At 43.9% G+C, this 15,045-nt stretch overlaps 3 protein-coding genes across 52 annotated transcripts in view; 1 reads left to right on the top strand and 2 right to left on the bottom strand.

Moving 5' to 3' along the window:
• The window catches only part of camk2b1 (calcium/calmodulin-dependent protein kinase (CaM kinase) II beta 1), a 67,608-nt gene extending 60,756 nt beyond the window's left edge, over nt 1-6,852 (top strand). For 47 of the 50 annotated variants that reach the window (XM_078953354.1, XM_078953360.1, XM_078953367.1 and 44 more), the window contains 2 exons: nt 2,190-2,423; nt 4,667-6,852. In XM_078953354.1, the coding sequence (XP_078809480.1) occupies nt 2,190-2,422 (233 nt within the window). In that variant the 3' untranslated portion in view covers nt 2,423; nt 4,667-6,852. The remainder of the gene's footprint in view (nt 1-2,189; nt 2,424-4,666) is intronic. The other 3 variants (XM_078953368.1, XM_023958181.2, XM_023958182.2) reach the window with 1 other exon arrangement.
• Nucleotides 6,853-11,136: 4,284 nt separating this feature from the next.
• LOC101170436 (zinc-binding protein A33-like) lies at nt 11,137-12,929 on the bottom strand. The gene has a single exon (XM_004072090.4). It carries the CDS (start codon nt 12,779-12,781, stop codon nt 11,357-11,359), a length of 1,425 nt encoding a protein of 474 aa, XP_004072138.1. The 5' UTR covers nt 12,782-12,929; the 3' UTR covers nt 11,137-11,356.
• A 415-nt stretch (nt 12,930-13,344) lies between these two features.
• si:dkey-174n20.1 (retinol dehydrogenase 14) lies at nt 13,345-14,982 on the bottom strand. The gene is made up of 4 exons (XM_004072041.5): nt 14,752-14,982; nt 14,433-14,675; nt 13,907-14,209; nt 13,345-13,831 (listed from the first exon to the last, which is right to left on the bottom strand). Exons 1-4 carry the CDS (start codon nt 14,870-14,872, stop codon nt 13,572-13,574), a joined length of 927 nt encoding a protein of 308 aa, XP_004072089.1. The 5' UTR covers nt 14,873-14,982; the 3' UTR covers nt 13,345-13,571.
• Between the last annotated feature and the right edge of the window lie 63 nt (nt 14,983-15,045).

The raw sequence follows: 15,045 nt of genomic DNA, 5'->3' as shown, positions 1-15,045 counted from the left end.
TCACCATGGCAACTGCGAAAGTAGGAGGTTAATGAAATTGTGACAATAATAGACGTTGGAGGCTTTCATCACACAGGAGGTGGAATTCTGTCGTCTCCGGCGTCCTTGGAGCCTCCAGACTTTGGTGCAACTGATGTTCATGAAACACTGAAGATCAGAAAAACGTGATTTAAATTTATACATTTTCTTAAACTGAAATATGGAGTTTGCATATTTCAGATCGTCGGATAATAAATTCCACATGTTGACCCCCTGAACAAAAATACTATTCCTTAGTGCATTAGTTCTGACCACTTTATTTTTAAACATATCTTTACTCCGAAAATCAAAATTATTAACTTTTATTTCAAACAAACTCAGTATTTTGGCAGGTACACATTGTTTTTTAACTTTAAACATAAAAATTCCAGTACTAAGATCTACTAAATCCAAAAATTTAAGTGCCCTTAATTTAGGAAATATTTGTTTTGTGGATTGATTGTATGAAGAGTGATTTACAATTATAATTGCTTTTTTTGCAGAATAAAAATAGGTTTTGTTTGACTTGTAACTCTGCCCCCAGATTTCTAAACAATAAGTCAAATAAGGAATTATGAAGGAACAATATAGAATATACAATGTAGCTGTGTTTAAAAAATATTTGACTTTATGTAGGATGGCTAATGATTTGGACAATTTAGAGAGAACATAAGTTATGTGTGGTTTCCATGATAATGTATGATTCAAAATGACTCCAAGAAATTTTATTTCATTTACTCTTTCAAGAACAACATCTTAAATTTTTTACTCAGAAATATTTTCCAGTTTTCTATATCCAAATATAATGTACTTGGTTTTATTTTTATTTAAAGATAGTTTGTTTGAATCAAACCATTGTTTGATTATGGATAATTCTTATGTTATGTCTGAAAGAAGCTTTTCCAGATTATCTCCTGATAAATACAAAGTAGTGTCGTCAGCATATAAAACACAATTTAACAAATCAGAAACTTTACAAATGTCGTTTATGTATAAAATAAGTAATATCGGACCCAATAGAGACCCCTGAGGTACGTTACAGCACACATCAGATTTTTCGTTATTGAAATAAACATACTGACATCTGTTAGTAAGATAACTTTCTAACCAGGAATATGCTATTCCTCTAAAACCATATTTCTGTAACCTACTAAGTAACATAGTGTGATTTAATGTATCAAATGCTTTTTGAAGATCAACAGAAACGCCTACAGTAAATTTCTTCTTCTCTATGGAGGAAGAATTATGATCAACCAGCTGCATTAATCATTGAAGTAGATCTGCCAGCCCTAAAACCATATTGATCCTCATGCAATAAGTTAAACTTTCCAATAAAATTATTCATTCTTTTAACAAAAAGTTTTTCTAATATCTTGGAGAATTGGGATAATAATGAAATTGGTCTGTAATTTGTAAATATATGGCGATCTCCATTTTTAAAAATGGGAATATTTTTTGCTATTTTCATGTTATTTGGAAAAATGCCCTCCCTAAAAGACATGTTAAATATATGAGTTAGTGGTTCAAAAATGAACTCAACTGTGTTTTTAATTAATGACATATCAATGTCATTCCAATCTTTAGATCTTTTATTTTGAAATTTTCTTACAATTTCTAGTATTTCATTTGAACTAACCTCAGACAGAAACATTGAGAACTTGTTTGATTGGAAACTAAGTTCTTTCAACTTCTTTATTGGCTCTTTTATTTCCATTGCAAGTTTATTTCCAACATTAGCAAAGTATTTATTTAATTCATTTGCAATAAGCATTGCAGTTCAGAACATGATAGAAACACCCAAAACGTTGCTGAAGTGGGTCTTTAAGAGTTTCAGTTCTTTTTCAGGATCAAAATAATTTTTACAAAATTGTTTTAAATCAAATTATGGATATTTTCTATGGTTAAAATGTGTCATTTATGAAAACTTCTAATCAGTTTCTGTTTAAAAGCAACAAACAGATTTAGTCTCAAAGTGTAAAAAAAACAGCAACTTTAAAATTATTCTAATCCAGATCGTTCCAATAGAAGAAGATTACATGGAAGTGTAATCCTCAAACTGAACAATAAAGGTGTAAAAGAAACCAAACATAAAATAAAAGAAGGATCCAAACCGAATCGGATCAGAACCCAGAGTTTGAGCGTTGACTGAACCGTCCGTCTCCTCTTTTCAGTTTTGGCCAAGAACAACAAGCCCATCCACACCACCATCCTGAACCCCCACGTGCATCTGATCGGCGAGGACGCCGCCTGCATCGCCTACATCCGTCTGACCCAGTTTGTGGACAACCAGGGTCGACCGCGGTCCAGCCAATCGGAGGAGACGCGCGTGTGGCACCGCAGGGACAGCAAGTGGCAGAACATCCACTTCCACTGCTCGGGCGCCCCCGCCGCGCCGCTCCAGTGAGGTACGGCGCCGAACCGGCTTCTTTAAGGTTTACATCTCATCTGTCGGCATTTTACGTTATGACCTTAAAGGCGGCGGAGGCTAAAGGCGTCTTCAACAGGAAATCAAAACGCCGTTTTCCTCCATGAAGGAAGTCCTCCGAAGAGAACATTCCGGACCTTCTCAGATCCCTTTCATGGCGTTTTTTTGGGATTGAGGCAGGATTTTATGACGACCACAGAGGAATCCGCCTGGACTCATCCTGAGACCCCCCCCCTCTACAGGTGGGAGGTGTGCTCAGGATCAGTCTGGTGACTCCGTTCTTCCTCCTCCTGACCTGCACTCCTGAATTCTTGCTGCCATAAAACCTGGAAGCTGCTGCTGGTCCAAATCCTCCAGAACCTTCTGGTTGTGCTGCGTGACGGTCCAGGAGCCCGTGATCCCAACCGGATCTGCTCCTTAGAGAGCTTAGATGCTCTTTCCCCTCGTTTCCTTCAGGGAAGATCTAAGGAAGTTTGAAATGTCTGTTTGGATCATTTCTGTGCTAAGCAGCCGTCCTGGACCATAGGACCAAATCACCCCCCCCCCCCCCCCCCCCCCCCCCCAACACATCTGCTTCCCGCTGAAAACGGAGTGAACGACCCCTCCCCCTCCCAAAAAAAGACAAAATGATGACATCACAGTGGGACAAACCATCTAGAAAGGAAAATATACCAAAACACGTGACGGAGACGCCCAAAGGAATTATTATGGGATGGCCACAGCACCTACAGCTTTGTGGCAAAGCCTCAAATTTGGTGATTTCACACACAAGGCCACCAAGGTCAAGTCTACAACCACAACTGACCTTTTATTGACCTTTGACCTCTGCAAGAGGCGGCCATCTTGAATTTTCCCATCCAAAAAACAAAACCACTTTTGTAGGGGTGCTCCGATCAGGATTTTTGGGGCCGATCACCGATCCCCGATTGCTGGAAGCTGTATCACCCGATACCGATACCGATCACCGATTACAGGGTCTATTTGAAGCCTTCTATTTATCATGTAGCATAATTTTTTAAACAATATTTAACAGCAATGCACATTAAGTATTACAATTAAGAGAAGACAACGCATCATGAATTGACAACTGTGTATTTATTTGGAAGCAACATTTCCAACAAATTAACTTAGCAGCATGTGTTTGGTTATTAGGAACAACTTAGGACTTGACTAATACAACTTTCCTGGAGAATATATAAATAAAATAAGATAAGACATAACATCTGAGTCTTTAAATTTAGCTTTAGGCTACTTTTAAAACTGCAACAAAAAAGGCTATAGCCAAAATATTGTTTTAAGTCAGTCAGACATTGGTTATTGAAATATTTACGCCTTGGCAGAGTGTAACGTGAATCTAAATAGGACATGAGTCGCTGGAACCCTTCGTCTTCCACAACAGACAGAGGCTGGTGATCTAGGCAAATGAATTCCATTATTTTGTCTGATATCTCTTTATGCTTCTTACTGTCCCTGCTGTAGGGTTGCTTTCTTTGAAATGTCTCTGTTACTGACAGCTGAGTGAGTGGCGCTTGAGTTGCTGAACTGTCTCGCTCTGTCTTTGCGCTAGCTAACTTTGAAAACTGCTCATATTCCTTTACGTGACTAACCTTCAAATGTCTGATGAGGTTGGTGGTGTTAAAATGTTTTGCGTGCTTTCCGCCTCGTGGGATTTGCTTGGTACACACGTTGCAGATTGCTAATGTATTATCTTTTTCGCACACCACGTAGAATTGCCAGACCGGTGAAGCCATTTTTAGCAGCGCGTAAAAAAATCGTCTCGCGAGTTTTGCGTCATCTGATCGGCTTTTCTGGATCGGCCTTTATAGAGACGGCCGATCAAACATCCCAAAGCTATAATCGGCCGATTATGATCGGCGACCGATCAATCGGAGCACCCTTACACTTTTGGTTACTTCTACAGATTTAAACTGTGGCCCCCGACTCCTGGAGTTTCATTGTCCATTTGGAACGGCGTTCATTGTGAACATCTGATGCGTGAATCTTTGGCTCAAACTAAATGAAACGATGCACGATATGGTAGGAATGTGGGCGTGGCTATTAAAAAAAAACCTCTGTTGCCAAGAAAATCCCAAAATTTGGTTTTGCCGATTCTTATAAAAATGACATCGACCTGTTCGTCCCCCCCCCCAGGAGACCAACACATAAAATGGTTGCTATGGAGACAAAACCACAAAACTTTCTTTGTGTCTGTTTTCCTTTAAGGTCTGGATCAGGAAGTCTGGCCTGTTGGGGGCGCTGTGCTGGGGAGCAGGAGGTGAAGGAACACGTGGGGGGGGGGGGGGGGGGGGGGGCAGGGCCCCTCCAGGGAAACCCCTCCATCACCGGAATCCTGCCTCAAGCCCCCAGCATGCATCTCTCCTTTCACCGCCCGCCGTGTCTCCATCAGCCGCTCCAGCTTCGTCACTCCGCCTCCACCCTGCGGGGGGGTGTCCACCCCCCCAACACAATTTTTGTGACTCGGCCCCTTTGTGCTCCTGTGAACCCACACGTGTGCGACATAAACACTGCACTGAAGTTTGTAAAGTTTGTAGTGTAGATGATCATCGCTCTATTCTGATTAATATCACTGATGTTACCATGACGACACGACTGCAGTTGTATTTGTAATTTGTATAATGGAGGATTTCTGATGCCTGTGGTTTTTAAGGCGGAAACCTCTCTCTTTTTAAGGAAGCATGTTTTTCCCTCACATTCGCTGTTTTTTATCGTGGCTCTTAAGTGGAAAAAAGGATAACGGCAGATTATTTTGTCCTTCGCCGGGTTCATGTTCGCTTTGCTTCAACGCCAGAATTCCTAGTGAACATGTTTGTTTGTCTTTTGGGTGGGGGTTACAGAGGCATTTTAAACCGGCTGCATCAAAGCAGACAGCTCGCAAGAACCGCCGAGTCATGCTTACAGGAACCGCCAAGTCATGCTCAGGAGAACCGCTGAGTCATGCTGATTAGAAAACCTGCTTAACATAAGGTCTGATGGTAAAAGTCATAATTCATCAACCTGATGGATTCATCATAAGCTTCAATACTAAGCGTCAATAAAACGAATCATTTCACTTTGAGCTTTTTGGATTATCTGCGTGAAACGGAGGCGTCGATAAAAATGCGATTCACGGCAGGACGTCTAAATCTTTAACGGAGAAGAAACGGAGGGAATCTTCCGGTTTGTCTTCCGTTAACTTGGAGTTTTGATCCCAGCTGGATGCCGCCTCTGCCGCCCCCTGCTGGTGGCCCAATGCGTCCGTGGTGATGTCAGGAAAGGGGCGGGGCTTAAGCTGGACCTAGATGGAAATAATCAGAAATATATTTATCTTTATATATTAGAAGCGGGCGGGGGGGCCTCAGAGATGCTACTATGATTGAAACATCACCTTTCATCCTGCGGGGGGGGGGGGGCTGTCTTTAGCCAGAATGTGCAATATCTGTGTCTGTGAGCTCATACATTTATGCTGACGGAGTTCAGGCTGGGGGGGGGCGTTTCTGGATTTTCATTCTTTTTTTGTTTTTGTGAGTTGCTTTGTATGGGGGGGGGTAAGACAGCGCAGACACCCTCCCAGACCCGAGCCAGCCACTTTGTCCCACCGATTTGGTGGTTATTGTCTATTTATTGCAGTGATGTTTTTATGGATCTTCTTTGTTCTCATGCCTTCCTCCTGTGATGATGATGATGATGATGATGATGCTCCCCCCCCCCCTGCTGCTGTTCTTCATGTCTTTTTCTAACATGGTTGAGCTGCAGCTTCACCTCCCCCACATGGGTTTAGGGTGGAGAAGTTTAGAGTAGACCTTCCTCTGAAGGGTAAACCTCCCCCCCCCCCTCCTCAAAAAGCGGTGTGTACAGTACAGAGGCGTTCTTCGGCTGTTGCTCGCCTCAGTCGGCGTGTTTGTTCTTGGGGGGGTTGCAGGGGGTGCGCGTGTCGTTTGCATGAAGCGCTTTGGTTTTTCTGTGCTTTTCTTTCCTGCTAGTAAACTAAGTTCTCGGCTTTTTAACGCGTAAAACTTCTGTCTGGATGATGAGTGAAGACGATTCTCAGGTGAGCGACTCTGAGGATGAAGATGTGATGGTCCTGCATGCTTTTTCTATGCGCGGCGACACAGAGGAGCTCTGGGAGGTTGTCCAGCAGGAGGCGCAGACGGGCGGAGGCTGCAGCGACGGACTCCTCCCACAGACGGTGAGCTCCGCCTCCTGCAGACGGTGAGCTCCGCCTCCCGCAGACGGTGAGCTCCGCCTACCGCAGACGGTGAGCTCCGCCTCCCGCCGCCGTTTCTCACCTTCTGGATGTCAGTTTCTGCTGTAAATGGACCGTCTGGTTCTTGATCTCTTATCTTTACGTGTTTCTGGATCTTCATGAAGATGTTAAGATGTTATCAATAAAACCAAGATTTCAATAGAAAGTCTCCTCGCTGTTTTGACGTCTGATTTAGACAAACTGCAGGAATGTTTCATCGATTTATAGATTTTAAAGCAAATAATGAGGTTTTCAGGATCTTATTAAAATAGTTTAATTTAGAAAATAATATGATTTAAACAGAACAAAAACAACATGATTAATAATATTTTAAATAAAAAGTCTGTTTTAATCAAGTACAGTTTATTGTTTTACATGAACAGTGAGCAGCAAAGGTTACCTAAGTGTAAAGCTTTTGATGGGGGGGGGGGGGGGGGGGGAATTATTAATAATTTAGATTTATTGCACCAGATGGAAGTAAAGCGGCTGTAATTTCCCCCAAACTGTGTCTCCGTCGTGTGTTGGAGGACGTTTAACACCAACTATGCTGGAAGTTACTATGAAGTACACAAAAGTCGGATTCAGACCCGCAACACAGTAAAGACTATAAACTGGAAAAACTTCAATACACACCTGATGACCAACAACAAGGACCCAAAGGTCCCTCAGTCCAGTTCTCAGGTACAGTCAGAGGCTCCAGATATGGTTGTCTTCATGGTGGGTGAAAGAACTGCCTAGTCACACAGGAACTGCCGAAGTCATGCTCACGATAACCACCGAGTCGTTCTGACAAAAACTGCTGAGTCGTGCTGACTAGAAAACCCGCTTAGCGTAAAGTAGAGCTGCACGATATGAGGAAAACTTGCAATATGCGATATTAGTGATCAATATTGCAATATATAAACAAATAGCAAAAAAACCAAAAACATAATTTCCATTTCACTGCAGTTTAATTTAAATAAGAGTCAACATAACTTAAATTATATTCCAAATGAAACTATTCTACATGGGAGGTGAACATCCAACAAGAAGGGCTCCATCCATTTGGTCAAATGCATAAAAGGTTTTTTTGATTCACTTAATACTTGGGGCGGCCGTGGTGCAGCGGTAGGGCGGTCGACCCATGATCGTAAGGTTGCAGGTTCGATTCCCGCCTTGCACACCCATGAGTCGAAGTGTCCTTGGGCAAGACACTGAACCCCACCTTGCCTCTGGTGGTGGGCGGGCGCCTGTGTTTGGCAGCGGAGCCGCCACCAGTGTCTGAATGTGTGTGTGACTGGGTGAATGGGTCTGTGACTGTAAAGCGCTTTGTCCTTGTAGGAAGAAAGGCGCTATATAAGTATACGCCATTTACTTAAAGAAAACATAAGATTGTTTTAGCACATTTTAAGGAACCATTTATTGCGATTTTCGCCGTCTTTTGCGATATACCTATTGCACAGGTTGATATCCTGATAACGATAAATTTGCGATTTATTGTGCAGGCCTAGCATAAAGTCTAATGATAACAGTCATGACTCTGGACTTGGTTCTTAGGTTGGAGACGTTTGTCCTCTTGGATTAGAGTTCGTGTACGAAACGGCAGACTGTGGTTAAACATTAAATCTGCTGCTTCACTTTCTGTTCTGTATTTCCTGTCTGGTTGCTGTTGTGCAGTAAGTGGGATCAGTGACTCCTTTGAGTCCAAAGTTGGTTCCATTTCATTTCATTTTTATTTCTACAGCCCATATTTACAACAACAGTCGTTTCAATGGGCTTTATATTGGTAACTGCGTAATAAACATGAATCATAAAGTCATAGAATTCAGTAAGTGATTGCTAAACTAAACCATTTCTGCCCTTAGACCCTCCTTCCCTGTTAAGACAAACTCCTAAAAATAAACGGATTCTGGAAAAAAAGCAGAAACCTCAGGGGGGGTGTCCACATGAAGGAGGGATCCTCCCCCAGGACGGACAGGAACTCTTAGAGAGAATTAGATTATCTAACCCTAAAACTACATGTTTAAATAGTCCCTCCACAGGATACCACGGGGGACGCGGTCGAACGCCTCCAAATCCACAAAACACATATGGACTGGATGAGGAAACTCCCTTCCGGGACCCTGAAGAGGGCGTAGAGCTGGTCCCCTGTTCCACGACCAGGTCGGAAACCGCACTGTTGTTCCTGGATCTGAGGGGAACCACCACCCGTCTGCCAGTGCAGTGGTACAGTTCCCAACTGCCACATGATGCTGCAGAGACGTGTCAGCCAAGACACTCCCACAGCATCCAGAGACTTGAGGTACTCAGGGCGGACTTCATCCACTCCTTGCTACTGAGGAGCTCATTGACTTCCTCAGTGACTTCAGCTTGGGTGATAAACGGCCTCACCCCAAAGTCCTCATTCTCTGCCTCCTCCACCGGAGTTTGCCAGAATCTCTTTGAGGCCAACCGATAGTCCTTCTCCATGGCCTCACCGAACTCCTCCCAGGACCGAGTTAGGAAAGAACAGTAATAAAAAAAAAGGTTTCCTCTAAAAAAACGGAGACTGGTTCTTTTTATGAACCCGCTCTGGAGGCTCTGAGGGTCCGAACGGGGCGTTAACGTGCCCGCGCCTTAACACCCGGTGCCCCTTTTGTATGTGTCAAAGACTGAATACTCCCCCATAACTGAGACCCCGCCCAATGACCCAGTGGGGCCCTATGGTCGTGAAAATAGTGGTATTTATTGGAGAAACCGTTAGCTTGTGTTGCTTCGTATTAATTACATCCCACAGTATTTTCAATATTTGCTTTGCTGACTCAATATCATGATATATCATAAGCAATACTTTTAGGAACATCCATTAGATGAGAGAGAATGAACAACCTCGTTTCTAGAAAACCTATTGCTACATTTGAACTTTTCAATGTTTTGTGTAATTTGACTTTTTTTCAAATGAGACTTGCAAATGTTTTCTGTCAAACTTGTAGGATTACTTTTGCTCATCAAAGTTTTATATTACACATTTCTTCTAAAAAATAATGTATGTGGAACTACTATCATATCATTTTCTTATATATTGCCAAACCATACAAGTTTCACATTTTCCAATTTTACCAAAGATCTTATCAGTGGTTTGACTGTCTTATGCTGAACTTACAAGTTTCAGATAAAAGAGACAAAAATCTTAGAAGATTCATTTATATCATTTCTGGACGGGTTCTTAAGGAACTCTTAGGACACGCTGCTAACAAGGAGTTACAGTAATCCAGTCTAGATGGAACAAATGCATGGATGAGTTTTACAGCATCACTCTCAGAAAGTATATTTCTGATCACTTTTATAAATATCCTTAACAATGTTTAAACAGCTACATTTTTTTTTCGTATACTTTATTTATCCCTCAATGGGGAAATTCTTCTCCGCATTTGACCCATCCCCTGGGGGAGCGGTGAGCTGCAACTGAACTGCGCTCGGGAGGCGGTAGTGTTAAGGGCCTTGCCTAAGGACCCTCACTGAGTGATGTTAACTGCTCGTCATTGATATGGTGTACAGTACCATTGTTTCTTCCCCTCCGGGAATTGAACCCTGGATTCCTGCATGGTAGCTGCTCACCTTACCAACCGAGCTACTCAGCCGCGGATCAGAACTTCAAGTTTTAAAGGATGAAGTTCATTTGAAAACAACGACTTTTAAGACAGATTCCAACAGAACTCAGAAAGGAGTTGATCATCTGCATAGATGAAGATCCTTCATGCTTCTGACCTTTTACAACAATTGGTGGTTAGTTTCTAAACCTACAGGACTGCACCTCACGTGGGTTTGGAACCACAGCGGAAAACCAGCTTGACTGAAGTGGTTCTGGTTTTGGTGTTTGCAGAAAGGACCGCCCCCTTTGGAAGAATACCCTCCTATTGCAAACAATGCTCAATAATAAACTAACCCCTTTTTCTGGGAAACATTTCCCCAATGACTAGGAATATGCAGTGTGGAAAAAAGTATTCAGTCGGCCACCAATAGTCCAAGTTCTCCACCTTCAAAAGATGAGAGAACTTTAAAAATCATCACAGATAAACCTCAACAATGAGAGACAAAATCCAGAAATGGCACTGTCTGATTTTTAAAGTATTTATTTGTAATAAGCATCAAATAGAAAATAGAAGTGAAAGTTAGTTTTTCTAAGCTCCGTTTCAGGAACCTGAGAGCTTTTGGAGGGGGGGGGGGGGGGGGGGGGGGGCAGACCTCTTTTCAACACCACAGAGGCTGTTCAAGAAAAAGAAACTGAGAAAATCTGCTTTTCTGAGCCATCATAATAAATAGGAATGATGAATTCATTTGCAATGATTTTGGAAGAACGTAAAAACCTAAATGATGCTTTTCTGCTTCATTCTGGTCCTCAGAGAAGCTAAAACCCTGAAGAACATATGAGGTCAAATTTAGTTGCTGTTTTTTATTGTATTTTATTTAGTTTTTCATGTTTTTATTCATGTTTTGTTCATTAATTTATTTGTTTATTCGCCCAAAATGATCAAATGAACCTTTATAAATAAAATGTTCTTGCGTCTTCAGGGTTAATATAATTTTTGTTCTACATTTATTTTACTACACATATTTATACTGAAACCCATTTTATTCCTCAGTCCTTTGCAGGAATGTCAGAACAGACGTCGGAGGTGCAGACGCTCCAGAAACCTGCACTTACTGTGACATCACTGAGGAATCGGCGTCGGACAGATCTGGAGTTTAGACGTTTTCGCAGCTCCAGATTTTCCAACAAAGAAATACGGGAAAAGTTTCTCGGTGAACGTGTCTCTGTGAGTGTAGACGTCCGCCATGTCTTCAGCGTTGGAGAAGGTCACTTTTCCTTTTTCGTAGTTCAGCTGGACTCTGACCCTCCGGAGACTCTTCTTGGTGGTCACGGTCTTACCGTCGCCGCTGGTGTATTTTCCATTCCGGTGGGACAAACACCAGATCCCATATTCCGGTGAGGCGAATAACTTTCCCTTCCTGTTGACGGACTCTTTGGCCACACCGATAATCCAGTCCGGGTGGTCTCCCACCTCCACCTCCCAGCCGTGTCTGCCGGAGGTGAAGCCTTTGGAGCCGAAGACGTCGGGATATTCGGTGCGTCTCTCTGGATTGTCTGGAAGCTGCTGAGGAGTTTCCCCAAATCTCACAGCGGTCAGATCAGCAGACAGAAAAAGCTTTCCGTGTGCGGTGTTTGGGTCCAGCAGGACCGGGCTGAAGTGGACCTTCTCCTTCATCTTCTCCCAGACTCTGAAGGACAGGTTGCCCACATGTTTGGCCACGTCTAGCAGAGCTCCTGAGGGCGGCTGAGGTTCTGGCAGCGAGCTCTGGACTCTGGCTCTGCTCTGAGCGGCTTTATAGCTGCTGAGGAAGGCCTCCTTGTCTTTCTGCAGCTCTGCTTCAACAGCACTGATACTTTCTGACAGAGAGGACATCTGCTCCTGGATCCTCTTCATCTCTCCCATCATGGTCTTCCTCTTCTGCTCCTCTTCCTCCCTCAGAGCTGCCACCCTGGACTCCTCTTCCTCCTCCAGGAACTGGTGGAGCTTGTTGAACTGGGCTCTGATCTGCGTCTCCGTGGACAGCAGCTGCTTCTCAAAGTGCCGCATCACACGTTGGAACGTCTCCTCCACTCGTCTGCATTGGTCCTTCCTGTCCGTCAGAGACTTCATGTCTGATTCCAGCTCCTCCTTCAGCGCTCGGACTGCTTCCTCCACAGGAACCACTGTGTGACTCTGGTGCAGAGAAAACTCACAGACGGGACACACAGCTCTCTGCTCGTCTTTGCAGAACAGTTTGGGTTCTTCTTGGTGTTTCTCACAGACCACCAGGACCTTCTGCTCTTCTGCCCCTGATGAGGATCCAGATTTCCGTCTTCCAGCAAACGAGTCAGCAAGTTCCTTCAGGCTAAAGTTCACAGGTGGATGAGCTTTGGAGGATTTTCTCTTACAGATGGGACAGTTTTTTCTCTGAGCTTGTTCCCAGAACTTCTGCAGGCAGCTCGAGCAGAAGTTGTGGTTGCAGCTCAGAGTTACGGGATCTTTAAAAGTCTCTGAACAGATGTGACAGCTCAGGTAATGTTCAACAAGAGCTGCTCTCTCAGCCATTTTCTGCGATCGTTTGATTGGATGGTGAAACTCACCAGTTCTGTCCTTCTGACTGAGATTTCAGTTCGTCTAACAGGGTTTTTGTCCACGTCTTCCTCCTTCTGATGGCGTCTGAGTTCTGTTCAGAGGTGACAAAATGACCTTTGCCTTTTACCTGCTTTTTTTTTTATTGTCATAGAGCAAGCAACAATTCCCACCTTTACCAGCAGAGGGCAGCAGTTTCTTAATAAACTGACTTTCCTAATCGACGGTCCTCACCTATGGAAGCATTTCTGTCTCATAATTAAAAATAAAAGTCAATACTCGAAATGCTTTCTTCATTTTTACAATGAAGCTGCATTTGTTGAGTCAAACTTAAGTCTGTCCTCCAAAATGTTTTTTTCATTTCCTACTTCAATGTGAGCAGGGGGCGGAATGTTTTCCTGTTTTGGGTCTAAATTCTGTTCCTTCCTGGAAATGCAGAACATTTCTCCTCCAAAATAAACTTTCCTTACATTAACCTTTAAACTTTATTAACTTTATTTTAAAGTCATTTCCACAACTTGAACTAATGGACATGAAACTTCTTCTTTTTTTATAAATAAAGTTTAATAAATAAAACAGAAACCAAACAATGAAACATAAAAGTCTTTTTTCTCCTTTCATGCATTTCTTTAGATTCATCACATCACAAAACTATCATTTTCTGGTAATAATTCTTTTGGACATTTCAGACAATTTACTTCTTGAAAAACTTGTAAAGAAGATAAAACATTAAATTAGATATGTACATCCAAAAGTTGGCGTGGAGTCACGCCAGTTTAACCAGTCTCTCACTCGCCTCCCACAGTTTTTTGGCCACGCCTTCGTCTCTGGCGAAAGGACGTAGAACGGCGGGTCTGCAGTCCACAAAGTAACCCCCGTTGTGTTTGGCGGCTTCGTCCGACACGGCGCAGTAGACGACGGTCTGGGCGCCGATCTCGGTTGACACAAAGAACATCCACATGACGACCTGCATCAGCATCCGGAACAGGAAGGAGTAGTGGGACGTCCAGCCGCTCTGCACGAAACCTGCGGGAGAAGTGCTGCAGTCAGGAGTGGAAAACAGGAAATCAAACCCCCGACCCTGCTGCTTTCCGCTCTCACCAGGGTGCACAGCAAACGAGCTCACTCCCTTCCCTTCGGTGAGGCGCGCCAGCTCCTGACTGAAGTAGATGTTGGCCAGTTTGCTGCGGCAGTAGGTGAAGAAGGGCAGCAGGTTGTAGTTCAGGTCCTGGAAGTCCAGCTTCTGGTATTTGTAGCTGGAGCATGTGAGCGTTATCACCCTGCTGGGGGCGCTCTCCTTCAGGCGGGGCAGAAGCAGGTTAGTCAGCAGGAAGTGACCCAAGTGGTTGACCCCAAAACACATGCTGAAGCCGTCGTCCGTCCAGTCCAGGACGCTGGGCATCCCTGTGGAGACGAGCAGCAGTGAGAATGTTGAAGGAGGCGCTGGATGCAGAGAACCCGATAGACCTGCACAGTCCTCCAGAGTCTTCTAGAGTCCTGCACAGTCCTCTGGAGTCCTCCAAAGTTGCTAAAGTCCTGCACAGTCTTCTAGAGACCTGTGGAGCCCTCTGGAGGACATATGAAGTCATCTTCCTATCACAGCATCCAGGTGAGGAGGCGGGCTCACCTGCACAGTTGATCAGGATGTCCAGCCTCTTCTCCTTCTGGAGGAAGTCCTTGCAGAAACCCCTGACGGAGCTGAGGTTGGCCAGATCCAGGTCCATGTGGCAGACGTTCAGACTGCGGCTCTGCAGCCTGATCTCCGTCACAGCCCTGCGGGCCTTTTCCGGGTCTCGGCAGGCCACGATGATACGAGCGCCCCTCGTTGCCAAGGCAACCGCGGTCTCTTTCCCCACCCCGGAATTCCCACCTTAAAACAAAAATCGCCGAACATCAATTCTCCTGTTCTTGTTTTCTTGTCACTCGTGCTAAAAACACCGCATTACCTGTGATTAGAACCGTTTTCCCGTCGAGTCTTTTCACGTCCGTGACGTACCTCCTCCGTTTCATCCACTTTAAAACCAAAAACAAAACCAAAGACGCGATAATTGTGCAGAGAAAATACATTTCCCCTAAATAAGAGGTAAAAACAGAGAACGACGCTAGCTGACTAGCTAAAGGGTTACCCGGAAGTGACGCATTATCTCCGTCGGTCCGTCATTCTACTTCCTGTGGCTGAGCGGTCACATTAAAATACAACAAAAATATTATCCGAAATGTATTAAATTTGATTGATTTCA

This window comes from Oryzias latipes, chromosome 9 (genome assembly GCF_053564925.1).
Source record: "Oryzias latipes strain Hd-rR chromosome 9, Olatipes_Hd-rR_3.1".
Taxonomy (NCBI): domain Eukaryota; kingdom Metazoa; phylum Chordata; class Actinopteri; order Beloniformes; family Adrianichthyidae; genus Oryzias; species Oryzias latipes.
This window is presented reverse-complemented; position numbering and strand designations above follow the sequence as displayed.

Coding starts and splice junctions, on each gene's coding strand:
- LOC101170436 (XM_004072090.4), bottom strand. CDS start 12,781: ATGGCTGAGAGAGCAGCTCTTGTTGAACATTACCTGAGCTGTCACATC.
- si:dkey-174n20.1 (XM_004072041.5), bottom strand. CDS start 14,872: ATGTATTTTCTCTGCACAATTATCGCGTCTTTGGTTTTGTTTTTGGTT. Junction 14,676..14,751: donor GAAAACGGTTCTAATCACAG/GTAATGCGGTGT, acceptor TTTTGTTTTAAG/GTGGGAATTCCGGGGTGGGG. Junction 13,832..13,906: donor CTCGTTTGCTGTGCACCCTG/GTGAGAGCGGAA, acceptor CTTCTCCCGCAG/GTTTCGTGCAGAGCGGCTGG.